The sequence below is a fragment of the Alternaria arborescens genome (genome assembly GCF_004154835.1).
Source record: "Alternaria arborescens strain FERA 675 chromosome Unknown contig_10, whole genome shotgun sequence".
NCBI lineage: Eukaryota > Fungi > Ascomycota > Dothideomycetes > Pleosporales > Pleosporaceae > Alternaria > Alternaria arborescens.
Window position 1 is genome coordinate 462,263 of NW_021167865.1, and position 27,475 is coordinate 489,737.

General features: G+C 50.4%; 11 protein-coding genes across 11 annotated transcripts; 7 read left to right on the forward strand and 4 right to left on the reverse strand.

The window, feature by feature from the left end:
* Window positions 1-762: 762 nt before the first annotated feature.
* On the forward strand, window positions 763-1,770 carry AA0111_g5221 (hypothetical protein; the record flags this gene model as incomplete). Its single annotated transcript, XM_028651310.1, has 3 exons — window positions 763-1,083; window positions 1,184-1,568; window positions 1,622-1,770. The coding sequence occupies 3 exons, from the start codon at window positions 763-765 to the stop codon at window positions 1,768-1,770; spliced, it is 855 nt and encodes a 284-aa protein (XP_028507002.1).
* A 635-nt stretch (window positions 1,771-2,405) lies between these two features.
* On the reverse strand, window positions 2,406-3,112 carry AA0111_g5222 (hypothetical protein; the record flags this gene model as incomplete). The annotated part of the gene is made up of 2 exons (XM_028651311.1): window positions 2,406-2,637; window positions 2,688-3,112. 2 exons carry the CDS (start codon window positions 3,110-3,112, stop codon window positions 2,406-2,408), a joined length of 657 nt encoding a protein of 218 aa, XP_028507005.1.
* A 600-nt stretch (window positions 3,113-3,712) lies between these two features.
* AA0111_g5223 (hypothetical protein) lies at window positions 3,713-7,564 on the forward strand (the record flags this gene model as incomplete). The annotated part of the gene is made up of 3 exons (XM_028651312.1): window positions 3,713-4,518; window positions 4,566-4,936; window positions 4,986-7,564. The coding sequence occupies 3 exons, from the start codon at window positions 3,713-3,715 to the stop codon at window positions 7,562-7,564; spliced, it is 3,756 nt and encodes a 1,251-aa protein (XP_028507004.1).
* Window positions 7,565-8,301: 737 nt separating this feature from the next.
* On the reverse strand, window positions 8,302-9,652 carry AA0111_g5224 (hypothetical protein; the record flags this gene model as incomplete). The annotated part of the gene is made up of 2 exons (XM_028651313.1): window positions 8,302-9,445; window positions 9,498-9,652. 2 exons carry the CDS (start codon window positions 9,650-9,652, stop codon window positions 8,302-8,304), a joined length of 1,299 nt encoding a protein of 432 aa, XP_028507007.1.
* A 1,175-nt stretch (window positions 9,653-10,827) lies between these two features.
* AA0111_g5225 (hypothetical protein) lies at window positions 10,828-11,621 on the forward strand (the record flags this gene model as incomplete). Its single annotated transcript, XM_028651314.1, has 4 exons — window positions 10,828-10,882; window positions 11,021-11,166; window positions 11,229-11,366; window positions 11,415-11,621. The coding sequence occupies 4 exons, from the start codon at window positions 10,828-10,830 to the stop codon at window positions 11,619-11,621; spliced, it is 546 nt and encodes a 181-aa protein (XP_028507006.1).
* A 520-nt stretch (window positions 11,622-12,141) lies between these two features.
* On the forward strand, window positions 12,142-14,169 carry AA0111_g5226 (hypothetical protein; the record flags this gene model as incomplete). Its single annotated transcript, XM_028651315.1, has 1 exon — window positions 12,142-14,169. One exon carries the CDS (start codon window positions 12,142-12,144, stop codon window positions 14,167-14,169), a length of 2,028 nt encoding a protein of 675 aa, XP_028507009.1.
* A 554-nt stretch (window positions 14,170-14,723) lies between these two features.
* On the forward strand, window positions 14,724-15,956 carry AA0111_g5227 (hypothetical protein; the record flags this gene model as incomplete). The annotated part of the gene is made up of 1 exon (XM_028651316.1): window positions 14,724-15,956. One exon carries the CDS (start codon window positions 14,724-14,726, stop codon window positions 15,954-15,956), a length of 1,233 nt encoding a protein of 410 aa, XP_028507008.1.
* Window positions 15,957-16,249: 293 nt separating this feature from the next.
* Window positions 16,250-17,608, reverse strand: AA0111_g5228 (Autophagy-related protein 22-1; the record flags this gene model as incomplete). Its single annotated transcript, XM_028651317.1, has 1 exon — window positions 16,250-17,608. One exon carries the CDS (start codon window positions 17,606-17,608, stop codon window positions 16,250-16,252), a length of 1,359 nt encoding a protein of 452 aa, XP_028507001.1.
* Window positions 17,609-20,924: 3,316 nt separating this feature from the next.
* AA0111_g5229 (hypothetical protein) lies at window positions 20,925-22,773 on the forward strand (the record flags this gene model as incomplete). The annotated part of the gene is made up of 2 exons (XM_028651318.1): window positions 20,925-21,804; window positions 21,857-22,773. 2 exons carry the CDS (start codon window positions 20,925-20,927, stop codon window positions 22,771-22,773), a joined length of 1,797 nt encoding a protein of 598 aa, XP_028507000.1.
* An 895-nt stretch (window positions 22,774-23,668) lies between these two features.
* Window positions 23,669-25,064, forward strand: AA0111_g5230 (hypothetical protein; the record flags this gene model as incomplete). The annotated part of the gene is made up of 4 exons (XM_028651320.1): window positions 23,669-23,874; window positions 23,932-24,175; window positions 24,234-24,655; window positions 24,704-25,064. 4 exons carry the CDS (start codon window positions 23,669-23,671, stop codon window positions 25,062-25,064), a joined length of 1,233 nt encoding a protein of 410 aa, XP_028507201.1.
* Window positions 25,065-25,287: 223 nt separating this feature from the next.
* AA0111_g5231 (hypothetical protein) lies at window positions 25,288-26,841 on the reverse strand (the record flags this gene model as incomplete). The annotated part of the gene is made up of 1 exon (XM_028651321.1): window positions 25,288-26,841. The coding sequence occupies one exon, from the start codon at window positions 26,839-26,841 to the stop codon at window positions 25,288-25,290; it is 1,554 nt and encodes a 517-aa protein (XP_028507202.1).
* Between the last annotated feature and the right edge of the window lie 634 nt (window positions 26,842-27,475).

Consider the following 27,475-nt stretch of genomic DNA (forward strand, 5'->3'; position numbering starts at 1 on the left):
CCTAGAACTTGCTCATATATGATCAACCAGGGCGCATCTGACCGACACGATCTCGGAGATGAGCTTGAGACTAGAGAAACAAGCTTTCCCCGCAATGCACGAATCTGCCGGATCGCCATACATTGTGCATGCAGCTGATTCGGCACTCTCCGGTTATGGTTGTCTACTCATACCACAACATCTCGCACCAGGCGCCACTCGGTTTCAAGGCTTATGGTACGGTATATTTGACACAAGAAATAGTCCAAACATGGACACGCATTTGGTATCGAATTGATACTACCCAGCTTTGCGATCCGGCGTTGCTACTGGAGCGGCTTACGAAACTCCAGTCCTACCAGATTCCTGTCGTGACAAGGTAAACTTGGATGATTGGCTTTTTGTAGTGGTGCAATATCCAAGGATATATGACGGCGCCCAACCAGCTCCAGAAGCCACGACACATGGGAGCCGCTGCAGACCACGTCTCGGCTACAGTCGAGCTGTGACACATTGCTACTACATATGCTAAATGTAGGTTTTCAGAGCTTGGACAGGACCGCCTTAAAAGTATAACTTCTCAAACCCCGGATCCGACATTTTGATCCTATTCCCTTCACAAGGACCAACAAACACACATCAAACATCTTCCGACCTTCCAACGTTTTCAAGATGCTTTTGTGGCTAGTGTTGTTGGGATGTTACTTCTCACTCATTTGGGCACAGAATGCTTCGTTTACACAAGGGCAGAAGTTTCAGATCGTACTGCTGGGCATTCCCGACATGTCCAAGATACCTATATCACCTATAGACGCGCCGGTTTGGGATATCGATTTGTTCGACAACCCTGTTACGACAATAGAAACTCTCAAAGCAGCCGGCAAAATCGTCATCTGCTACTTCAGTGCCGGAACAGCGGAAAATTGGAGAGATGATTACGGAAGTTTTGCAGCTGCTGATCTTGGAAAGGTGCTCCCGGAGTGGCCCAATGAGAGATGGTTGCGGACGGGTAGCCAAAGCATCAGAGCCCTCATGGCCAAGCGTATCAAGCTGGCTGCTGACAAGGGCTGCGATGCTATCGATCCGGACAACACAGATGGATATGTAAGTCCTCGTATTGTTACATGGGTATGATACGGTGGTAGCATGCAGTCACTACTCCAAGCTCAGGCGTGAGCGAGTTATACATGCTAACCTCTTTTAGCAGAATGACAACGGATTGAACCTTAAGAACACAGACGCTATCGACTACGTGCGATGGATGCAACAGGAAGCCGCCAAATACGACATGAGAATTGGGCTTAAGAACAGCCTCGATATCCTCAGCGATGTGTCGCCGATTGTAGACTTTGCAGTCAACGAGCAATGTGCGCAACACGGCGAGTGTCAAGCCTACGGAAATTTCATCGCTCTCAACAAGCCAGTTTTCCATATCGAGTACCCTCTTCCGCTTAATGCACAAGCTATGAATGGCGCATCTTGTAAAGGAACAGGCGTGGCTGGACTCAGTACCATCATGAAGGATCTCCGATTGAACGGCATGTCGTACTATTGTGACGGCAGCTATGTTGATACACCGACGTTAGGAGGTACATCGCCACCAAGACCGTCGCAGCCGCCTAAACCACCGAGCCCGCCAAAGACGAGTTCGAGCCGCACAGCCCCAATGCCAACGCGAACAAGCTCCTCGCGTCCTCAACCTTCGAGCACGAAAACATCTACAATGTTGCCAAGTCGCACTTCGTCAGCGCAAAGACCAACAAGTACATCGGGTGGCGGAGGAGGATGTAGATCGAAGCACTGGGATCAGTGCGGTGGACAGAATTGGAATGGATGTACAATCTGTGAGGTATGTGAATTTGCAGCCATGACAGCAAAACTATCTGACAATGCCAAAGTCGCCGTATACGTGCAAAGGTGTCTCACCACCGTATTACTATCAGTGCTTGTAGTCTGTTCCAGGCTTCATGCAGGGATCTATATACTGCTGTACTCGCGAGCTAGATTGTGACGATGCAATACATTATCCTTAATCGCAGAATCTGTATAACATCCACCTAGGTACTATTAGCTCAGAGTAGTCATCTTTCTGCAAGCTGGCTACAAGGGTGATATCTTCTGTGGTAGATTAATCAGAAGGTATACTTGCAGGGCATAGTGTCAGAAGGATGAGGCTTGGCATACTTCTTCGATCAGATATTTAACTTACCATGTGATTTTAGTGTCGTGCTATGCCACCCGAAGCTTATCTCACAGACTGACCTCACTGAAAAGAGAGTAAGCACTGGTATCTCAAGATCGTAATTGCCAATAATATGTGTCCCAGATAACGCCATCCAATCCCTGAACACCCCATGTTTTCGCCTCGGTTATCTAAATATTCGTACAGCCTCCATTCCATGTTCACAATTCGTTGGCGCTATCGCTCAAAGACCCAGCGGATTGCTGGCCGTACCGCCACCTTTGCCGGAACCCCCTGAGAGACCAGGTACACCGGGTCGACTAGCCATAGATGCCATACCTCCCACTCCGCTGGTGCTCAAGCCGAGGGGATTCTTGTTTGTTGTCGATCGACTGCCCGGAGCGCCGGTGATGTCTTTGAGAGAGTTGCCGTACTCGCGGACCATATCGCCCCAGGTACGAGACGAGTTTGCAATACTACGGTATGTTAGTCAGAAAATTCGACTCGGCAAAGTTGCAATATGTACCTTGCTCCGGCGCCTCTCCCTGCCCCAGCGATGCCACTACCTGTCGCGGTCACGACGGCCCCAGCAGCATTGCCGATACCAGTCGTTGCAGCGCCGACAGCACTTCCAATACCAGACGATGCCGCGCTGAGGCCTTTGTTTATCCAGCCCTGTTGTTGTGGCTGTTGGATTGCCTTCTTTGCAGGTGCTGGAACAGGTTTCTTCTGACCGACGGCTGTCACAGGCTTTTTGGGTGCGATGTTTGTGACGGGCTTCTTAGGGGTTGTTGCCACGGGTTTCTTCTGCATCGCAGTATTGACAGGCTTCTTCGGGGGCTGAACAGCAGGCGCCTTGACAGGCGCCTTCTTCACTGGTGCTTTGACTGGTGTCTTCTTCGCCGTGGACGTGACGGGCGTCTTCTTGGTGCCGATGGGTTGCGCGACCATGGTGAGACGTTGATTCAATGCTTTTGTGGAGTTGTTGTGGTGGATCAAAACAGACGTTATCTAATCAGGTCTTAAATTGAATGGTGAATATGAATGGAGGGTTCTAGGGAGCATCTCGACCCAATCTCTCTGGATGCACAGAAAGTTGGCAAGCTGCTATGCCTGTCGCACATGTGGCGCAGATGATGTCAGGCACGGAAACGTGGGGCGCACTTGCCCCGGATGGATTAAGGTTGTCTTAGCGCGATCAGCGGGCGAAACGTCGAGACCCTGGATCCATGTTTCGCATCTTCAACACTTTGAACGTCTGCCAGATGGCATCGTCGTCCCATCTTTCTATACTGTCCAATTCTTCGCTTCGCTTCGATCTAACATCTCCGTTTACTTTGCTACCTTAATTGTAATTGCATCTCGTTGACAGGTGCTCCTCTCTCCGCAGTGCGGACCTGTGAATGTCAACGACCACGCACGCTCACCGCACGCGACCCTGCCCGCTATGAGCCGCATTCACCTCTGGTAACCAACGTAGAATATCGTAACAAACCAGTGAGTGCAATTTCTGTTCAAAACACCACCATGCCGCAATAACACAACGAAACCATGCTCGGCGACGACGCCATCATAAAGCTGAAGCGGTCGATGAGCGAGAGCGATCACCTCATCCCTATGGGTGACGTGACCCCGCCTCGCTCACCGGCCAAACACAAGACGCCAGACTACAGGACAAGGTCCAGTCGTTCCATCTCGTGGTCGAAGCTAACTGAGTCAATCAAAGGCAAGAGAGGCCCCTCGTCACGCTCTTCACGCTCTTCACGCACGCCTTCTGTCGATAAGCGTGATATCTCGAGTCCAATCTTAGACCACCGAAGTCCGTTGTGTCCACCCGCACCCAAGCCGAGGCTCGACGCTGTCCTTCCATCAACACCTGGCCCACAACGACCTATAGCACGATCCAGCCCAGGCACCATCAAGCCTAGTCTGCCCAACCCGACCACAAGACACTCATACTCTGTCTCCGATCCCACAAACTACGTCTCTCCTGGCAGGCGGCCACGTCAGCCTAATCGTCCCCCACCGCCTCTCCCAATCTCAACAAGCTACGAGAACATCACCGGTACCCTAGAAGACAGCCCCTTGGAGCGCATAGCAGAATCGCCTTTCGAGCCTTCGGAAGACGCCCGAGTTGAACCACCAAGGCTTGAGAAGGTTCACAAATATCTAAAAGACATGGAGCCTGCACGACTGCAGCCGCCCAACATGGGTGGCACCAAGGGGCGTGCCATGCAGCAGGCAAAGGATATGGAGCTTCTGGTTGCTGAGAGAGCGAAGCGAGGTGGTGAAGAACCGCCGCCATATGACTTCTACGAGCTCATTGGCAAGGGCGCATACGGTCGTGTCTACAAAGGGTGGGTATCACGATGTAAGGCCGAGTACATTCGCTGACATGACAAAGAAAGAGCCGCAATACCGGTGCGCTCGTTGCCATCAAGATTATCGAGATCGACAAGGTGGATTATGAGGAAATGACACACAAGAACCTCCAGGACACACTCAAGGAGATTGACATCCTGCAGCAGCTAAGAGACAGCAAGGCAAGGCCTTACGTCAACATCATCGAGGAGGCTAGACCTGTACACAACGAACTCTGGATTGTCAGCGAATATGCAAGCGGTGGTAGCGTCAACACTCTGATGAAGCCCACAGCCATGACGAAGGACCCGGGTCCTGGACTGGCGGAGAAATTCATCATACCCATCGCTCGTGAGCTGGCTCAAGGTCTCAAGTATATACACGAAGCTGGTGTGCTGCATCGAGATCTGAAGTGTAGGTGATGGTGTATTTACAGTTTTTTCCCTTGGCTAATGAGATACAGCCAACAACGTTCTTATCCTCGAAGACGGCCGTGTGCAATTATGCGATTTCGGTGTTTCCAACACCCTGGAACCTGAAAGATCGAAGCGCTCCACTATCGTTGGTACACCTTTCTGGATGGCCCCTGAGCTGCAGAAGGAGTGGGTAAAGGATGCAGATCCGCACAGTTTGATGCAGCCTAAGGAGATATCTTACGGCAACGAGGTTGATATCTGGGCATATGCCTGTACTGTCTATGAGATGGCTTGTGGCTACCCACCGCACCACAAGATTGGGCAATTCGATTTGCCAACAGCTGGTGTTCCTGTGCTTGAAGGCGATCGCTTTTCTCAAGAACTGAAAGATTTCCTGGCCTTCGTCTTTCAACCAGAGCCACAAGATCGACCGACGCCTGACCAAATTTTGGAGCACCCCTATCTTGCAGATACTACTAAGATGTACCCGACTGTATCGCTCGTCAAGCTGGTCGAAGACTACTACCTCTGGGAGCAACAAGGTGGTGCACGCCAGTCGCTATTCAACCCATACGGTGCTCAAGCGCCAGACCCGCTTGCCCCAGAGGCGGAGGACGACGACGACGATGATTGGTCTTTCAGCACATCAGAAGAATTTGAGCAAGAACGTGCAACACAATTTACTGACCCCTTCGCTGGCGGAGCAGGCTTCAATGGAATGGGCCTACCACCTGTCGCGGATATGGGACGATTCGAGCAGCTCCAGGCCAGGTTCAAGGAAGAGTCTATCGTTAGAGGACAGAAACGTCTGAACAAACTATTCGATACAAACACGACGCCATACAGGTATAGTGCCGTCGATATGCCGGACCCGCCGAACGGGCGCCCTCCATCTGACTTGGTTTTACGCGACTTCAACCCTGGCGCGCCCAACCGCGAGACGGTCATCGACTTGGACTTTTCAATGCCGTCAGCAGATGAGATACCAAGTATTGACCTGGGCGAAGTGCCCACCATCCGTGCAAATCGTATGAAGAGCATCATACGGGAGATGGAAGAGGAAGAGGAGCGCCGGGATGCTTTCAACGAGGAGGACGAGATGACTAAACGAGCCACGAAAGACTGGACCTTCCCCAGCATGAATGACGAGAATCGAAAGACGATGGAGTGGTCATTCCCGGGAACCAATGAGCAAACTAACCGCAAGACTATGGAATGGTCATTTCCAGGAGCCACTGAGCAACCTAACCGCAAGACGATGGAGTGGTCCTTCCCACAGCAGCCTCAAAAGCCCAACCGACGTACGGTAGAATGGACATTCGACGCTGCAATGGCAGAAGCCAACAATGAGGCCCCAAGGAACCGCGCTTCGAATCGGATCTCACGACGACGTGAGACGAAGGAGTGGACATTTCCCAAGCAGGACGATAATCGCAAAACTCGAGACTTTGCCTTCCCAATGGGTAGTCCGACGGAACCGTATCGCAGCCAGCACACCAAGACGGACTCTTCTTCGCCAGGCCTTGCATCTGGTTTCCGACCAAACCTGCGCCATGCTCAAACAGCACCACTTCAGCCTGCTGTTGATGACAATGACTATCCTGAGATGATCAGCTCTGCGCCCAACTCTCCGCTGCGCTCGTCCATGATTGATCTGGATATGGCGATGGTAGAAGACTACCGTCCGTCCACTTCTGGCTCTGAGATCCTTACAGCAGGAACAGAGCGTATGAACGATAATCCGTTCAACCTCGAAGACCAGGTACAACTATCACAAAATAACCACCGCGCTTCCTTCCACATGAAGTCGCAATCGGAACCAAACCAGACGGTGCCAGGATTATTGACACCTCAACAGTACGATGAACAAGGCCATCCTACAAACCAAGACCCACACCATCCCAGTATGCACGCCCGAGGGGTCAGCTCAGCAAGCCAGGTACAATCACACGCGAAACCAGCACCCACTTCTGGTCAATACCACCGCGGTAATCAGCGCTCTCAGCAAATCTGGGATGGTTGGTCACACAACATGGCATACGGACTCAGCAGCGACGATCAATCTCCTCCCATGAGCGTAACAACCGACACCTCACTCGAAGAAGAAGACGTTGACGACCTCTGGGACACCTTCGAACGTCTCAACCTTGCAGCGCAACGACGTCCAATGGGACAACCATCAGCCCCTCTCCGTTCCTCACGTAGAAACGACTCTACATCCACAACCCTTACTTCCACGACGTACAATCTCGATTCCGATACCGATGACTCGTCTTACCACCACAGTAACCAGTACTCTTCATCCTCGGATTTCGATCAACACGATACTCCGCGCTACAGCCGAAAATCCACAACCGTTAGCGTCGGTCCAAATGGGAAACCGCTTGTAGAGTTTCCCATTCCGACCGGTCCTGAGGTAGGGGCGCTGTTAGGCGTGGACATGGATGCTAGGGTTATGGCGGACATGTTGCTCAAGAGTGCGGTCGAATTGAGGGATGGGACGAGGGCTAGTAGAGATCTGCTGAGGGCAATGCGGTTACAGGATGTTGAGGGCGAGGATGAAGGTGACGAAGGAGCGGATGAGGAGATGAGAGGGGGTACTGTTCGGTTGAGGGGGCCCGGATGATTTATGGTCGTGTGATGGCGTTCATGGATTGGGAAGGCTGTGCCCTCGGTTTAGGTCAAATGTCGTCGAGCGACTTAGAGTGAGCTCTACTGATTTGAATGTCTGATGATTTAGTGTCTACCGAACCCACACATACAAGAGCCAAAAGACATGATCCGAACGTAATACGATGAAATACCCCACCTGCCGCCTAATTATGATTGGGACATGGACTCGGGTGATGGTGATGCGAGCCAACGAGAACGAAACGGAGGATAGTTCACCTGCGTTAGACGTCTCATGTTCCATACATAGTATTCTTCAATATCGAAAATGGCCGAACAAATACTACATAATAACGTGCTACAAGCTTCACGTTCGCTCGACGCTATTGCGCCTGTAAAGCTGTAGACCATGACATGTACAATGTAGGTAGTCCCACCCCCTGTATAGAACCATGACCATATCGCTATTCGCAACTACTCCGTGTATACTCCTTTCCGCTATCGCCTGCCGAATGCTGTATCGAGAAAGCCCTCTCGCTATGCTTTGATAGGTGCTGTTGCGAGCGAAATTATTCCGAGACGAAAAGTGGCTGAGGGTATGGATGGAGAAACGCCGAGAACGTAGGGAAAAAGAAAAAAACATGGTGGCTTTCACTGGGACGCATGAGATAGGGTGCACGGAAAGGTGGGTATGGGTAATCGTGATTGGGCGTAAGAAAGACTTGAGAGATCTGGACAACGGAATGACATCATCTACCGGTTACCAGCCTCGAGTTGTCCCGGAGTTGGCTGCTGTGGGACAGAAGCGTCTGCAGTGCTAGCAGCGCCACGGTTACGACCAAACCAGCTTGAGAAGGGAGAGCCCTGTGTTCGATTGGGCGTCATCCTGGATAGCCAGCCTTGGTTATCGCCAGTCTGCCTAGTCACTTGCGATGCATCCCCATGTACACGCTCACGGCGAGTAGGCCGAGTCAACCGCCCGAACCGGTCAACACCTTGTCGCTGCTGGTAGTCTGCATTGATGACCATAACGCGAGACCTAGAGAAGGGGTTGCTAGTCGTCCAAACGGCCTGCGGTGGCGACCGAAGACCGGCGACTGAACGGCGACCAGTAACAGGATCGACTTCGCCTTCGGGACGAGGCTTCGGAACGTAGTAATCAGCTTTGCAGAGAGGGCAGCAGGCACGGCGGCTCGTCAGCCATGGGTCAACACAGCTGGCGTGGAAGGCATGGCCACAAGTCAATCCGCGTACATCGTCGTCATCTTCCAAGGTGTCCAGGCAGATGGCGCATGTGTCTCCTGGCTCTGCCAACATTTCTGGTGCAGCAGCAGTGCGTATGGGATCCTCTTCATCGTCATCTGAATCGTCCTCACGCTCGCGCACGTTTGCCTGTGGGATAGCACTCTGCCCTTGAGCCTTGTCCGTCTTCTCTGTGTCCAGCTTGACCTCGGCTTGCTTCTCGGCGTCCTGCACGTGATGGCTCTTCTTGCTTTCCATGCTCGTTCTCGGGGAGGCTGCAGGCTGGGTAGAGGAGTTCGGAGCGTTGAGATCGTTGCGGGCCATTGAGAGTGCAGTGTCGGTTCTCGGTCCTGGGCCTTCGTCCTGCGCACTAATGACGCCCTCGACATCCTTCAAGCTTGCTGCTCTGCTCTGGGGCGCAGTCGCGATGCCGCCGTTGGCTGGCAAACCCTCGGTCTCGCGACTTGACTTCCATTGCTTATACTTTGCCAGTGGGAATCGCTCGTTGACCTCGTCCATGGTCATCAGCTTCTTCTCCCTCCTCCTCCTGTGCGGGCGAGGCATGTTGGTCATGTCAATTGGTTCGCCATCTGCGGCAGCCTGGGCCGCGCGACGGCGATTATACCGGAAGCAATACTTGACGCCGACGATAATCCTGAAGCAGTCAGTAAGAGGGAGCAGTTGCGAAACCAACTGCCAGCGCCTACCATAAGTTTGTGAAGACGACACCGAAACCCAGGGCAACGAAGAAAAGCAGCGGCGAACTGGTGGGGCCGCTGTTATTATTGTTGTTGTTGTTGCTGTTGGAGCCATCTGTTGGGGCAGGTGCGTTCTGCCTCGGGTAGACAAGGACGTTGGACATGATGGATAGCGGCGTCTCTGCTATTCCGTTCACGGACAGGATTGCTCACGCAGCTGTAGAGAGGCGCGAAGCAGTGATGCGCGTGTACGTGGGGAGTTGGCCGGATGCGGAGAGCCCTGGTACACGTGAAACAAGGGGGGCGACTCGACACTACGAAGGTACACGCTCTATCGACGGCAGTGGTGGTTGCGATATCGTCGAGGCGGCGGCGGCGGGCTAGGCTGGAAGAAGGGCCGGTGTGGTTGATGGGATCAGTTGATGGTGACGGCAACGACTGCGGCTGTGGCGATGGAGAGTCGGCTTCTTAGAGGCTATGGTCGCTCGCGGTGACTGCCCGTGCCACAATCGCTAGCGGTTAATGACAAGAGCACTGTTATCGGCCATGCGATGCGGAGAGTGCAAATGGCTGCGCGACAGACTCTGGACTCGTTGGGGTGGTGGAGGGCAGTGGATGGGTCGCCGAGTGTCAGAACGGGCGAGGTGCCGGTCTTGAGGCGGATAAAGGCCGCAAAGGCGTCGCTAACGTCGACGGCAGGTGCCAAGGATGACCGGCAACCAGGACCATCTATGATAACACTACCCGTCTTACCGAACGCAACTGGGGCGTCTTGGAGTGGCTGTTGGCGAGGAATGGTTAACTGTGAAGTTGGTTGCAAGATGGTGGTGCGCTGGGTGTTGCTTGCTATTGAACCATGCATGTGTCACAGACAGTGTCCACGCAATGCACCTCCAAGCAGGGTTTCGTCGCCCGCATTGATGCCGTCGCATGCAGGTGCTATCACATCTAAGAGATTGCTGACCCCCCGGACGCCTAACAGATGAGACTGCGCTCGATGACTACTACCACTACTACTACTACAACTCGCTCTGAGTCCCATATCTCAGCTGCAGTGTACAATCTCAGATCGAAGTCGGCCGTGTTGCGTAGACATGTCGGATCCCTGCTCTCCGAGTGGAGTCTTCCCCGGCCGCTAACAATCTGCGAGTATCCACATGAACATCGTCCACCAACTGCAGCAGCCTTACTCCCCTGCTTTCTGCATCATTTTCTCTCCTCGGCACATCTTGGGAATTATCTAGACAGATCGCTGTTCTTCAGTTACCGCACGACTCCTTCACTGTCGCTGCAAAAGCCCGTCTAACGTCACTAGTTTTAATCTTCAAGCACTGCAACTATGGCGGAGACTGCCGAGCCCAACCCAATCGTCTTCTTCGACATCACCCTAGGAGGTATGCATCCACCCATGTGACCCAGATAGTCTCTTTACCCCTCACCCCGCGCCATTGCTACGCGTCGTTCTTGGCCTAGCCCACAGTCGGACAAACGCCCCGCGACCCGACCATGGTGACTGACATAAGCGAAAACAGGGGAGAAGCTCGGTAGAATCAAGATGGAGTTGTTCAAAGATGTAGTCCCAAAGACGGCTGAGAATTTCCGCCAGTTCTGCACTGGAGAGACCAAGAACAGTCGAGGGCAGCCACAAGGCTACAAAGGCTGCAAATTCCATCGCGTCGTAAGTGCCATCAAAAGTTGCAGTATCAGAAGTTTTGACTTTAACTATGCTGACCATTGTAGATCAAAGGTTTTATGATCCAAGGCGGCGATTTTGTAAATGGCAATGGCACAGGCTCGAGAACCATTTGGGGAACTGAAAAGTTTGCCGATGAGAACTTCACATTGAAGCACGACAAACCAGGTCTTCTATCTATGGCTGTAGGTTCATGTAAGCCGCCTAGCCAAGCACGTCACTAACAGACCTAGAACTCAGGTCCCAATACCAACGGTTCCCAGTTCTTCATCATCACTGCGAAGAACGGCACCCCTCACCTGAACGGCAAGCACGTTGTCTTCGGAAATGTCATTGAAGGCATGGACGTTGTCACCAAGATTGAGAACACACGGACAGTAGCGAACCCAGAAGGAAAGCCAGTGCAAGATATCGCTATTGCGCAATGCGGTGAGATGTGAACATGGACATGACCGTTCATGTATTCAACCAGCACAAGAGCCTACCATACCCACCTCCGAGAGGCAAGGAAGCTTAGAAAGCATTTGTTTGGCCTAACCGCAGCTCATAGAATGGCAAGACATGGTGGGGCCAGCTCAAGCTGCAAGTCTGCTATCAATTCTTGCGTATCTGTGATTGAGCATTCCAGATGCAAGCCGCTGTAGGATGCGGCGAAGAAACCATATCTTTATAATCTGACAAACAATTAAAAACCAATGAAATGCATCCCTCTTGGATTTTTGCAGTGACTTTGGTGGTGGATCGGCGAACCATAGTGAACAGGTCTGGCTTACCTAAGTGACCCGCTGAAATTCTCTCGGGGCTCAATACTGCAGCACAGTCGCGTGCGTTCACCCCCGCCGTCCTCATTTCCAGTTTCACCACCCACCCGACAGACGACGCTTCTCTAGGTTTCACGTGCCTGCTCAAATGTAAACCTTTCGCCACCCATTTCCACTCAATATGGTCGCTATTGCCACGATGAACAGGACTCTCAGCACCGCCGCCCCGAGCGCGGGTGGCAGCCTCAAACGCAAACAAACCGACCACTCGTCCGACGCCGAAAACACTGTCCCGAATCAACTCAAACGCCGCCGAGTCACATTCGATCCCGAAGTCGACGTACGCATACTGAGCGAGCACCATGAGAAGAGTCTGGAGCTAGTGGGGGAGGAGGTGCGGCGAGCAATAGAGAAGCATGCGACAGGCGAGAAAGCAGCCTACGACGGTCTCAAGGCTCTCTTCAAGGAACCGCCGACATCAACAAGTGCACCGCTATCACGACTCTTGCAAAAATACGTCATCGCACTCTCGGAACACACGCCAAAACTCGACAGTAATTGCAAGGGCCTGGTGCACGCCGTCATCGATTGCAGCTGGATTGCGCGCAATGAAGACTTCCTACGCTCCTACCGAATCTTTCTGCGCAGGCTGCTCTCGGTTCAATCCAGCTACATGTCTACTGTGCTGCAGATGCTTGTCGACATGTTTCTGAACACGCCGTCCGTCAACGCTAGGCAGCAGGACGACCCGCCCATCCAAAGAGTACGCCTACAAGCGCGCGTACACGAGACCCTCATGGGAATACTACGTTACAGTCCAATGGCGAGTTCCTTCCTCGCACCCGTCATCTCCAGCACCTTCCCATTTTCCAACGACAGCGCGAAGACACACGTCGAGTACATCCGAAACATCTTCAGGGTCACAGAGTATGCGCCAGAGATCAAGGGCGAGATCTTGGCACTTGTGACTGATAAGCTGTGCAAGATCGATGCGCAGATGCAGGTGGACATGGATGACATGGACGACGACTTGGAGGAGCAACTGGTGGGCGACGCCATCAATGACGAAGAAGACGATGACGACGCGAGCGACGACGGTTCCGTGTCAAGCGAGGAGAGTCTGGATCCAGAGGAGCAACGGCTCAAGGATATCAAAGACATGATGCTCAAGCTCGATACCGTCATGGACGTACAATTCTCCTACTACGACTCAATCTTTGAACGGAGAGACCTTCAAGAGATGGACCGCACATACCAAACCCTTATCGCCCAATTCCAGTCCATCATCATCCCAACCTACCGCTCACGACATACTCAGTTCGTGCTTTTCCATTTCAGTCAGATGTCAACGGATTTCGTAGTGCGGTTCGTGGATACCTGCTCGCAACTAGCTGTCGACCAAAATCGACCCCCACTAATACGAGCATCCGCATGTGCCTACCTCGCCTCCTACATCGCGCGTGGCGCTCACGTTCCGGGCTTTGTGGTCCGCGACGTTTTTGACACACTTTGCTCACAATTGGAGCGTCTGCGTGTACTGCACGAACCAAAGTGCATCGGCCCAGATCTACGCCGGTATGGCACGTACTACGCCATCGCACAGGCACTATTGTATGCCTTCTGCTTCCGGTGGCGCGACCTCATTGTCACGCCCGACGGCACCTTGCCTACTGATGCAGACATCATGTACCACGAAGGCGACTTCCAGTGGCACCGATCAACCCTCGAAATTGTACGGCGTAACATCTTCTGCAAACTCAATCCACTCAGAATCTGCGCACCAGACATTGTCAAGCAGTTCGGCCGCATTGCTAAGCACCTCCGCTTCACTTACGTCGATACCCTGGTAGAGACAAACAAGCGTGTGCGACTCTCTCGCAGTCTGGCCAGTGGTTATCTCAATGGTATTGGCGGCCGAGAGACTGCTCTCACTGGCAAAAAGGGTGAAGAGGCTTTCCTAATGGATGCGTACTTTCCATTCGACCCATATGTGCTTCCGCGCAGTAAGCGCTGGGTCGAGCACGACTACGTGCAATGGCGACCCGTACCCGGTATGCCAGTAGAAAAAGACGACGAAGATGAGGACGATGAGGATGAAGATGACGACGATGACGAAGATGATGCTGATGACGACGATAGCAGCACTTCGGACGAGGACGAGGACGATGACGCTAATGTCGCAAACCCCGAGGACCTCGACGATGGTAGTACGGAGGCTAGTCTATGATCGTTTCCTCATACATTGATTGCATTTATGGCGTATACAGGAGCGGGAAAGCATTGAAATCAGCATTTTGATTCGGCGCTGGTCACAAAGAACGAAAGCAGCCTATGATTGCTTATCTGGTCGCTGGGCTTGTTTGATATGGCCTGGTTATATGTTTGTCGATTTCTGCATGGATTAGCGTTCAATTTCTTGCATGGTTGGTTGCATTTTCCGTCAGTTGACTGCCTAGAGTACGGCACATTTACGTTTGTACCAAAGAGAGAATGAAATGAACAACTTAACAATAAGCTTTGCATCTTTTGTAGGTCATTCGTTGGCTATGGTAAGGTCCTCGTCACCGAAACCGGTAATGCGGATCTGAACAACGACTGTGCATTACATGCAAGGTCCAGACAGCGCGGTGACCAAAGATGGAAAGAATCTGTAGACGCGGTGACCAAGGGGGAAAAGACTAACGGCTGGCCAATCACGGTAATCGGTATCTACAGTAGTCCCCAAGTATTATATCCTCCAGGCAACCAACTCCGACCATCTTCATTTGACCAAGAGGAAACATGTCCTCTCTATCTCTTACTACAATCCCGATCGAACTTCTCGCATACATATTTGAGTATTTCATAGACGACGACGACACGCTCAAACATTTGAGCAAAGCCCATCCGAAGTTTGCTCCACCAGCCAATGCAGTGCGCCACAGTATTCGGAGACTTCTTGTACGTGGGAACGGTGCACAAGAAGCATGCAAAGAGCTTGTGGACAGCATTCACGGCAGCCAAGATGAGACACGATCCGGCAACACTCTGGTTGGACCGATACGCTATCTTGAACTTGTCTTTGACAGCCGGGCACAATTTCGTCTAGCAGATGCAACGCAGGAAGTGTTGAACTGCCTGCCGGCAATCCGACACGTCACGCTCAAGATCATCGCTCGCCCCTTTCCTGATAGTCAGCATCAAGACATGATCGAGAATCTCGAGGAAAGAGTCCGGGGAGCCGTCCAGGACTACTCGACGCTCATGGATATGCTCAACACATTGAAGCCACAACGAAAAGTTGGACTGAGTCTTATCCTCAACGACTGCATGCTTCGTTCTTCACCAGTCATCGCCCAGCAGTACGCAAACATCGTCTTGCGAGAATTCGACGTCAAATACTACTTACTTCATTTTGATACCACAATCACCTTAGCCAAGCGCTTGATTCACGCGACCAAAACCCTGACAGACATGACAATACTTGAAGATCCAGCATGCCAGTGGCAGCAGGAACAACTCCCTTGCATGCCCTTCTCAGGTCTCTCCTCTCTCAAACGACTACACATACCCGCTAGCTTGTGGTTTGGCCGTAGCAATGAAGGCCCTCAAGGCTTTCTGTGGAAGCGCGACGAGATTGTCCGTCCGTCTATCGTCAACTTACTGCCTCCATCTCTATCCTCCCTTCGTGTAGACTTCAATGGCATGTCTGCCGTCTTTGCCGTTGGCATGGGCTACCGTGCAGCATTATTCCGTATGACCTCCGACGAAGCGAAGATGAGGATGAAACCAGCGTGGAATTGGATATATGAGCTCGTTGCTCCTAATGCTTCACAACTTCCTCATCTGAAGAATGTCGAGGTACTTGAGGGACTGGTTCCAGCCGATAGAAGACGTATAAGTAGAACGGGCGATCGTTATGATTGTGATTCGGTCCTTGACTGGGACCCGCCGCTGGAATTGAAAAGGGCGTTTGGGGATAGAGGCATCAGGTTGAAGATTCAAATTAGGGCTATAAAGCATGGGAGGTCTTAAGCTGATATGTAGAAGAGGTACAGATCCGTTCTTTCGCTGGTTGTACGAAGCGGTATAGCCATCTTTGAACGCGTCGCGTATTTCGAAGGGACGAGAATCAGCCTGGGCACGTAAGCACATACAAATTCAGATACTCTGCTTTTGGGTAATACGAGCTCACCGAAGCCTACATGCGGTCGAGAAATAGCAAGGTTGTTCCTCAAATGTATCGAGAGATAAGAACTGTGAGCGAAATCTTACGTATGCAGTGCTCGCAGCTAATCGTACGACGGTAATATCTGTAGTAACGCATCTCACATGTGGATGCTGGATTCATTCGCGTGCGATACGTTTCTCTTCTCAGCCATAATCAGCCCGCTTTCCCTGCCTTTCTCCACATCTACAAACCAAAAAAAGGGTGCAGGGGATATCATAAGGATAGCAAGAAACCAGAATCCCATTCTGATGGATCCTGTGATGTCGATAATACGTCCCACCACGGCTGGGCCAATTACCGAACTTCCCTTATCTGTGACAGCGTATAGCGCATAAAAGGCGGCTTCCATCCCGGGAGGGATCAAGGTGCCGAATATTGAGCGAGCATACGATGAGATACCTCCCATAATAAACCCAAGGAGTGCACCAAGAGGGTAGATCTCCCACCATTTCTGCAAGCCAAGGAAGCCAAGCGATTTGATAAATGGGACAAAACCGAGCAGTCCGTAAAGAGGAATAAGCTCGAATAGGCAGATACAGCTGAGCAGGATGGATATAGGCTTGATGTTCCAACAACGGCCGATCATAGGCCAACACAAGGCACCGACGATACCTGATGCGGTCGCAGTGATGGACAGAAGTGCTATGGCTGCGGCGCCGAGTTGCAATTCAACTTTGGCAAATAGAATCGCAGTGCCAGTGATCGTGGCAATGCCGTCAGAGAGAAGGAACCAGCCTAGGAGAAATTTGAGTACTTCCCGAAGTTGTACGGCAATCAGTATGGTTCGCCATAAAGAGACCCATGAGAAAAGCATATACCGAAGCCCGGGAACTATGCCTCCTCTTGACTTCTTGTTGCCGACGTTCCAGGGCAATGGCGGTCCCGGCCGACGGCGGAGCCAACACGCGGTGGGTACCGTGAATGCAGCCCATACAAATCCGACCAGAAACAAAACAGTACGCAGGGGCATGGTTGTTGAGATTTTGGACCCTGAAGCTTGAGCCTGGCGGTAAACGAAAATTATGGTGATGCTGATGACTTGCACAAGAACCGATGCAGCATATCCAAAACCAATTCCTTTCGACGAGATTATGTTGGAGAGCTTCAGTGAAGGTGAAACGTCTCCAGGTACGGTGCTTAACGCTTGCTGGGGTAGACGACTGAGAAGCGCAACAGTCGCAAGCCTATCTTGCGCCAAGTCTTCATTGTCTGGAATATCGCCATCGTTGTCGTTGTCGTCGTCGCTGTCGCCATCACTGTCTTCGGAGACTGAGAGGACATTATCAAGTGGCACAGAGTGGAACTCCTGACTCTGGCTTATCGAGGAATGATTTGCTACGAGAAGCGGAAGAAAAGAGTTGAGCAAGACGAAGGAGGAACCTAGACTGGCGACGCTCACAATTGTCAGGAACAAACCAACCAGAAATATACCGGGATGCACAAAGATGAACAGCATGCATGCCGTAGAGCCAGTGAAACTGAGGACAAGCAAAAGTCTTTTGCGGTTGCTGCCTGTCGAACGAGTCAGCTCGCAGTCACAACAGTGAATGATCAAATTACTCATACCATAGTCTGCTATAGCCCCAATCGATATGAGAACAAGTGTTTGCACGATAATAGCCAGGGAGAAAGAGTACAATGTGAAGCTCGAGGTATTTAGTTCATGACCGAATAGCTGCACGATACATTGGCTTCGATCGGTTGTGTCAGGCGACAGTGAGGTCGAAGGTGAATCTTGTCGAACACATGGCGTTGATTTGTCGGACTGTAACACTCCGACTTCTCGCGCCAGAGATTCAAGCGTCATAGGAAGGAATGAGCCTGCAGCACTCACTTGTCAGATATCATTGATTTGAAGAGAGGTTCATCAGCTCACCAACTCCGCATACCGTGAAGACCTCGGCAGCTAGTCCGTATGAATACCACCCATATAGCTCGCGACGGCTTGTAGGTCTGGTGTCCTGCCCTTCATATCGAGTACCTCCGTTTTCCATGATGGCGCTGTCGAGTGAACACCTATAGCCTGAAACATAGGTAGCTGATGCGGTAATGTCAATATGAAGGTTGCCAACTTGTAGCGAAGAGTATAGTCTGCTCATAGAGTGATTAGTAATTGAACAGTGCAGAAAACATATCTAGTCATCGGCTGGAAAAAGGGGGCACCTAGGTACACTCACGGAGCCACACGTAAATGGAGTCCACTGCCGTGATAATATCGTTGTCGGATGTACCGAAAGATTTATCAGATACTCGAGGTAGTTGCCATGTTGTGAGGATGCGAAAGCCTGGAAACTACCTAGGCATGGTTTGCATGACCTGGACCGAGCTGAAACGGGCTAAAACTCCTAGATGCTAAAACACATATACACATACGCGCAAATGGATCGGCGTTACCAGGTTTCTCAGCCTGATCAGAAGTTATTTCTGTTCACCGGTGCATGCATGGCCGGATTTGTAAATCGATAGCGCTAAGATTACTTGGACGCCCCCGCCATATCTCAATGTTTGGACGTCGGATCAAGCATATACAGTACCTCAGTATTCAATGTTTAGAGACTCAGGCTTACCTAGATGCCCAGCATATCTGTAGCAAGAAACCTTGGAAGATATGGATTGTTGTGGAGAGTATGTGAACCTTCTATCCGAATAGAACTAGGTTTCCTTTTGAGGAAGATCTATCCAAATTACGTGTTCTCCAAGAGTTTGTTGGTTACACAATGTCATTTCGGAAAAGCCCCTGGTGGGGTGCTTGAGAGGCACACATCTGATTCGCTAGCAACTGACAGCCACAATCACGGCAAAATCGCTTTGCTCATGCCTCACGCTGGAAACGCACCAATCGCAGTGGATAAGGAATGCTCTTGGATCAACCGTTCTACGCGCGCTAAATGCGCCTCCCTAAGTATCCCGCTTGTGATTACCTGACGCTAACCTACATTCTATGTTGACCACCCAACCCTCTCACTGCAGATGGGAGAGAGCAGCATGCACGAGTACGACCTATCCGCTGCTCAGATCGTACATCGCGTTATTAAATGCACCGATGAGCCTTTGAAGGCTCCCCTATCAATAAGATATCTGAATAAAGTCTTACCTAACACTGTCGCGACACTGGACTGTGGCTGTAGTCATATCCCCGGAGCAGTCCTTTATAGTGTAGCACAGCTCCCAGAACAGCAGCAACGTGAAAGATCTGATGTGATGCCCCCCAGATGTCAAACTTGCCAGGCCTCCATCGTTCGGGTATACGAAACTTCGGGAGTTAAACAGAAGCTAATAAGGTTTCTGAGGATGATCACTTACTGCGTATATCGCTGCACCAACACCGTAACTAAGACCCTCCAAAAACATCATATTCCACCCGATGATTTCGTTCGCTTTAGGCCTACCCCACTTCTCCGCCAAATGAGTCATCGGAAGAACGCCGTAAAAGCCGATGGAGATGAATAGAAAGGCGCGCACGTTCCGCCATTTCGGGTGTCTAAACTCAGGCTTGGTGCAGAAGAGAGCGCATGCGAAAGTTACGCAGAGAATCTACAGTTACTTAGTTAACGTTACGTGAAACTCGCAGAGCGGGTGCGAACGAACCCCTGCTGAATAGGCTTTCCACCAAAACCGATCGCAGTAGAAGGCGTAATAGGTACCAGAGAAGATTGTCGCAATGATCAAGGCGAAGACACCATAGAGATCGAACAACAACCAAGTCTGGTTCACTTCCGCAGAGTGATGCATGAACAGATGAAAGCAAGCGCTAAATCCAAAGCAGCTCAATGCGCAAGTGAAGAAGACCCCAAAAACGAGGAAGTCGTTGTAGTCCGATGTCGGGTATCTCTGCAATACATCACTGTAAGTTTGTACTGCCCAAGCTAGGAACATAGCTGTACCCAGCAGATGAGTGTAGATATTGCTCGTCTGATTATGAAGATAGCCCAGACTGATGAAGCAGGAGAGATACGAGTGGGACGGCTTCCGATAATGACCGATGAGATACTTGTTTTCCTGTTGCCAGCTTTCGATCTCGTGGATAGTGCAGAGTACTGCGTCTTTCGTCGATTTGGCGGCCGACATGGTTCGTGAGGCTGAAAGATTGGGGATGAGGTGAGGTATTTGAGAAGAATCGAGGCGGGAACCGAAGGCTACGGTGCTAGGGGCTTGATGTTGGTATGACAACATTTGTCATCCTTGAACATTCAGTTAAGTTATGTATGTCTCAAGACTCAGGTCTATCAGTGTGTAATTAAGGACAATGCAGGACTAGTTGTCTGCAACGACTGGTCAAGAGTGGAACCGTGATCTAGGCTGCTCATCTATTATCGTAATGATAGCCTTGTTTCCCAAACTACCATTTCCCTGTACCGGAAAACGAGAGCTGATCTGTCGGAATGGAGGGATCGAGCCGTGACCAAACTCAAATGTGGCGCGTCGTTTGTGTCATCTAGACCACCTGCATTTGCGTAACCTGCGTGTTATAGCGAATCGGGCCACACAGTCGTCCAAGACGTAGGTCAGCAGCCATGATGTGGCATTTCATAGTGACAGTGCGTCTAGTGCGGGATGAATAAGATTGGCTCATACTTGTCACTGACAGGTATCATTGATACACGGCTTGGACTCGTATTACCAGCCTCAGTGTTATGCATGCTTCCGGATCGAGGGTTCTTGTCTGTTGTATTTGCCAACGAACATCATCTCGCATCTGAAGCAACCGGTGTCCTAACTACATTTCTTGTCGGCTTGTTCAGAGAAAGGACAGTCAGTGTCTGTATACGAACATGTCACTTCAACCACCCAGCAAAGCTTCGCCTGATCCCGCATTCATGAACCACCTCATTCATGCCTTCTCGTCGCCATCACGTCGTCTCATATACTATGTCCAGCTGTATATGAGATACTACATACCCATGCTCTTGGGATTATGGCTGCTGTCGTCTGTAATGGCACAAGACATTCCGACTGAATGGCTTAACGAAACAATCACCAACTGCAGCACTATCACAGACAACTATGTTGGCAACGCACAGCTGAGATTCCAATTCAAGGACTGGGTCAACCGTGGACGGTGCATTCGTCAAGGAACAGACGGTGGCGGGCCATATAAAACTTACTTATGCTACTCCCGTCTGCAAAGCGCCATTGCAAATAATCTCAATGAGATTCGAAAGGCGGAATACAACGGTGCGGCTGGCGTCCTTGCGCTTCTACCAACGATCGGAGCTTTACTTGGTACCCCTACCAACGAGATTTGGCGCCTCCTTACAATGATTCCTTTTGGAGGTTTTCTAGCAATGGCATGTTCTTTCGGGGGAGCCATTCTCCCTGTTAAGATCAAGGACTATGAGAGCGCCTTCATGAAGAAGAATATAAAGGGAGACTTGCGGGGCTCATATAGCAGCCTTGCACTACCGACGACTATCGACAGTAACGACCAAAACAGGATAAAAGAACGAGCGGACATCTTAATGAGAAGAGTTCAAAAGAAGTTGCAGAGCGGAGCACAAAAAAAAGTCCCAAAGATGTACATCCTGGTTGGCCTCACGGGCATGTCAATCCTTTTGCTTTCCGCTCAAGTCGCAATGATCGTCGTGGAGCTAGGAGCTATACTTCCATGGTGGTGTATATCGAAGTGGTGGGTTCATCTTTGGTACATGATGGGTGAGTAACACCAGACCAGCTTTGACCTTGACAGTCCCTAACATAGCTCTAGTCATATTAAGTGCCGCGATAGACAACTACGTGCAGCTCCCTTTTGAGAAGCAATGGAGACTGTGCCTCTCAGACGTACCTTATGACCTTACCGTCCTCGGTGGGGATGACATTACCAACCACCTCGCCGGTCAAAAACACGAGACTGAAAACGTTAAGACGGCCCTCAAGCAACTGAAGTCATTCAAGACAGGCACTGTAAAGTTTACAGGTCGCCAACAAAGTCGCGCGGACGCTATAAACACACTGTTCGTTCAGGTATCGGTCACAAGCCATTCGCACAATTGGCGAAGAACGTTCACCCGTTCGCTTAGCAAAATCACCAGCATCGCCGTTTTCATTGTTGGCACTGCTTGCTTTGCATCAGCTCAACTACTATCCATTGCAATAGCCACCTTCATCTTAACATGTGTCCTTGGAGCAGGTGTTTTCAGTCGGGCCATCACATCATGGATTGTTGCCGGTATCGAGACAGCGGATCCAATGTTACACTTTGTGGCTGATGAAGATGAAGAAGCTTACTACGTCTTGGCTAGGCTTTTCATGATCAACCTAGATGATACAGCTAAGCCGACAAGGCGTAAAGTCCAAGTTGAACTGGGTGGCAACATATTCGTTGACCGACGACGAATCACGACCCGCTCTCCATGGCCAGCACGATTCCTGGGAATTCTAACGTCTCCGTATGACGTCGCTAGAGCTGTATACAAGACGAAAGAAGACGACGGTGTGTACGATCTGCATAATCTGGAATCTGGACTAGATCGTCCCAACTCGTCCCAACAGCCTTTACTCAGACCAGCATTGACGTCGAAGTCAACGTTCAAAACAGATATCAGTGAGACAGTATCCATGAACAGGCAGGCCCTTTCTCGACAGTCAACATTCCAGAGCTTAGGCCGCATTTCAAGTGATTAGTCTTTTGATAGCATAAACTGTAACATCGGAGATGTTCCGCTGTTGGGTTATGAGCTTGGAGGCGAAGGTGTTTCAGGCAATCCAATATCATCATCAGCTGTGTTAACTACTTTGTACGACAGGAAGGTGTTGAGTACTGGGTTATTTGTTTTTTGTTTCCTCCACAGAACGTACATCAATATGGATAGAATTGCGGTAGGCTTAGCCTTGTGACAGTATTTCGTGCCTTCTTGCACAACTGTATGCAGTGCCGCATCGTTACCCTAGAGAGAAGGTGATTCGGGTGGCAGTGGCGTGCTTGCTTGTATGATGTGAAGCGAAAACTGTCAAGATTCTTCCTCTTGTAAATGTAGGTACATCGAAAACGTGGGTGTGGTAGAGAACATATGATCACATAATCTGCACTAAAGAGCTAGCTAGGTGCTCTGGACGGAAATAGCAACTAAAAGTAGTTGCCTAACACTAGCATGGAGCGGGGACTGGTTTGTCCCGGAAATCAGCCAAGACTGAATTCCGCCCCCATGCGCGGAGCCGCGGACAGGGGTCGAAACCACACGCCGCGGCGAGCTGCATCCACCACCCATTTGCGGCATCATGCTTATCGTTAATATCGTTGGTGTTCCGTATCTCTGCTGTGATCGGTGATGCATATTGCACATGTGTAATTTATTTTCGGTACCGTTACGAATTGAAGTAGATACGAACTGTGGCGCTATCTGGGCAGCCTTCACCTCCCTCAGCCTTGTGGCCTCCGCACCCCTCTCGTTGCAAAGACCAAACATCCCCCTCATTCTCATCTGTTTCTGAACCAGCACACCCATATCTGCCTGTCTTTATGTCTTAGACTTCGAATCGCTCTGTACATAACTCTTGGCTTTCTGTCACGCCCTAGATCATGTCTTTCGCGAGCGCACGGTCGCTGGTCTTGAACAGCAACAGCAAGGAACAACTGACAGCTAGCGATGAACCTGTAGCATGTACCAAGTCGTCTTTCCCAACATCTACAAAGGGTAATACGCATACACAGTCGCTAAGAAGCGAGGTCTTCAAGACGATTCAAGCTATCTTACTCGCTCTATGTTTCATCGCGAGTACAATCTGGTAAGACTGACAAGCACACTATTATATTTAAAAAGTAAAAGTAACGCTGGTTGATAGCCTACACTTTCAGCAGTGGCTCGGTGGGCCCATCTATCTGCTCAACCGGAAGTGCTTTTACGCTTGGCAAGCAGTAGTGAAGGAGTCCACTGCACTTCTTCTAATCAGTTTGAACCAATGGATTGCCCCTTGCTCGGCGAAGATCAGCGGTGATGCGAGTGTCCGGGGTCAGATTAGAAAAACTTCTAGCGGTTGGGTTCATCTAGACTTTCCAGATCGTCTTGTTCTGATCGCCAATCATCAGGTATGCCAGAACCGTCTAAGAACGATGTGCTATGTAACAGCACAGCTGACATTTCCAGATCTACACAGACTGGCTCTTCCTTTGGTGGTCTGCATATACCACCCATCATCATGGCCACCTGTTCATAGTCCTCAAGGACTCTCTGAAAAACATTCCAGTCCTCGGTCCCGGCATGATGTTTTTCTCCTGGGTTTTCCTATCTCGCCGCTGGGAAGCGGATCGACCGCGATTTGAGCACCGTATGAGCCATCTTTCGAATCCTAGTCTACAACAAGCAATGTGGTTACTCATCTTCCCCGAGGGCACGAATCTGTCCGGTAACACGCGCGGAATGAGTGAGAAATGGGCGAGTAAGATGAATATCCATGACCTCAAGCACGTCTTATTGCCACGGACTCGAGGTTTGCAATTCTGTTTGGAAGCATTGAATCCTACTGTCAAATGGGTGTACGACTGCACTATAGCATATGAGGGTATCCCGTAAGTTCTCATTCTAAGTTGTGATCTAGTTTTCTGATTAGTGTCCAGTCCTGGTGAGTTTGGACAGGACATTTACAGTCTTCACAATCTCTACATCAAAAGCCACGACGCTCCGGTAACCCACATTCACTGGCGCCGCTTTGACGTTGCAAATATCCCTCTAAGTGATTCTAAGGCATTCGATCAATGGCTCTATAAGCGATGGGCCGAAAAGGACGAACTGCTAGAACACTTTCAACAGCATAACTGTTTTCCAGCCGATGAGGGTTATGTTGAGGCACAAATCAAGCTGAATAACTCCCTAGAGATTTTACAGATCATGGCCAGTGCACTAGCTGTAGTTTTGGTCTGGTGGTTGGTAAAGACCATCACCCAGAGCTTTACAGCTTTTCCGCTCCTCGATATGTGACGAGACAAACCCCCGGGCTGGTTACGGGCATCACAGACGTCGGCATTTGAGAAGAGCGCTCACATCAATCTCATCATCTGATGTCCTGCATAGGCTGTGGGCTCATAGCTTCCATCAATGAACGTGCAGGTTATACTTTTCTTTTCTTTAATTAAGCAATTTGCTAAACAAGAATACAATCTTGACACCCTTTTAAGCATGAAAGTTCATCATCTGTCTTGCACTACCACTCGCTCTGTAACGAATTGGAAAGCTTTATAACAAGCTTAATCCCAGCATCCTCAAACAATTCCCTCATCACTTCCGGCGGTGAATAGGTATCCGTGGCATAAGTCTTAGGGCCCCCCGCCTTGATAACCGATGAAGGAGCTCCCTTAATTTCGACCAATCTAAGACGTTCCAGTTCTGGCAAAACACCTTTCTTACGTTGTTTCTGCTCCGCGAATTCCTTGATCCATTCAAAACCCTTCAACTGGGTAGCCTGAGGTGTCAAAGGAAAGTGTGTTTGATAGCCCAAGCCCGCGGCGAAAACAACTTCGGGCCACATGAATTGGATTTCCAATTCGCGGAGCGATGGAGGGAGGAAGTTGTACACGCGAGCAGCACAGCGGTCCTGTTTCTTCCACATCCAGCCGTTTTCGGGTGCGCTGGGTAGGTCGAAATGGCGATTATACCAAAAGGCCGAGGTGATCTTCAGGATTCGCAGGTGTTTGAGGAACGAGAAATTGGCGTTGATGGTAGGGTGGAGATGGTCACGAAAGTGACGACCCTCTGTAAAATATACGCCCGCCGGTTCTAGCAGTGCTAATTCTTTCAAGGAGGAATTAGGCCCCAGACTCGCTTTTAGAATGCCTGTAGTGGATACGATCAGGGTACCATTGGCAACCTCAAAATTCATTGGGCGGACATAGTCCGAATTCGTGGTGATGAGCAGTGACTGGAGGTTTTTGGCCTGACTGAGCAGTTTTACCATTTTAGCAGGGCCTATTGTGAAATTCCTGGAATCGAAAGATATAAGGTTGGGAAGTATAGTAGGCTCAAACGACGAGGGGTGATAATCGTCTAGAGATTCGATAACGGTGTCAATTGCGAAAGACTGGATGGTGGATATCTGCATCAGTTTGCTCAGAATCCTGACCGATGGTGTCTTCAAAACGATTGTCTGGATTCGGAGGTCTTTAAGCATGTCGAATAGCTGCTGTATACAAAGTTGCTGGATTGGGATCCATTCTCGACCTGCCACCCAGTCTTGGATAACGATTTCGACTCTACGCAAATTCGGTAGTTTGTTGAGTATGGTGTAAGTTTGCGAGTTGACAAAGAGTGGTGAGCCCCACTCAGAATCTATCTGAACATGACGGACGTAGTCTGCCAAGTGCGGTGTCAATGTGATAGCCTGCAGGATCAGAGCACAGGTACACTGTCGATCCATCACCCTCTTGCAGGCCTTCTCCTGTTTGTAGTCTGGTTTCATCTGTGCATCTGGTATCGGTAGCAAAATCGAGGGCCCTGCATCAAGATATCGACTATGATCTTGATCCCATCGTATGTATTCCTTGACTTGCGATGCATCCATAATCTTGTTATCATATGTGACAAAAGATTTGGCCAAGGTAGATAGTGCTGGAAGGTTGATTGTGTGGAACAAGTGCCGCTGAGCGGATTTCATGAAAGATCGATGCGTCTTGATAAGGTTTATCAAATCTTCGCGGTCCACATCTGCAAAGATTTGGTCCAAGAGGTCGTTTGGAACTGTAATGAAGATGCTTTTGGCCATAGTTCGCGGACGCTATTAGTTGGTAGCTGTGTCTTGTGATCGAGAGAGTACTACAAGGGGAGGGGTTTTCGTGGCCGTTGGATGATCAAGAAGGAAAGTTGAAGAACAACTCTGGCGGAGGCGGAGATGTTGGGGTTGAGTTGATGTTGGTTCTTTTCCAAGAAATAAGGAAGAGGAAGGTTTATGTAGTTGTCCGAGAGAGGGCCGTGTGATCTCACACATACACACATTGTGATTACTCGTACGTTCACACTAGAAAATCGGTGAATGTAAGAGCTGAGTACCTCCTCCAAAATATTCAAGGTTTCATCTCTGAACCCATCAGTCTCCCTCTGAGCTTGTAGTAGTTACTATGACATGAGATCTGCGCCTGATACGCTGATAGATGCGAAAGGTGGAAGGAAATCAAATTGTTCAGCTACAGCTGACGGAAACGTGTCGGAGGTGTCGGCGCTTGACTAGAGCAATGCCGTACCACGGCTAAATCTATCAGACTGGTAACGTTCTGCAGGAATTGAGGATTGTAGATCGAGGGATACCAAAGTGCATACTTGACATAAGAACGACATCGAGGACCTGTGTGTATTGGAAGATCCTTTTGGGCCCAGCATTGAAAACGCCCATAGTCTGTCTC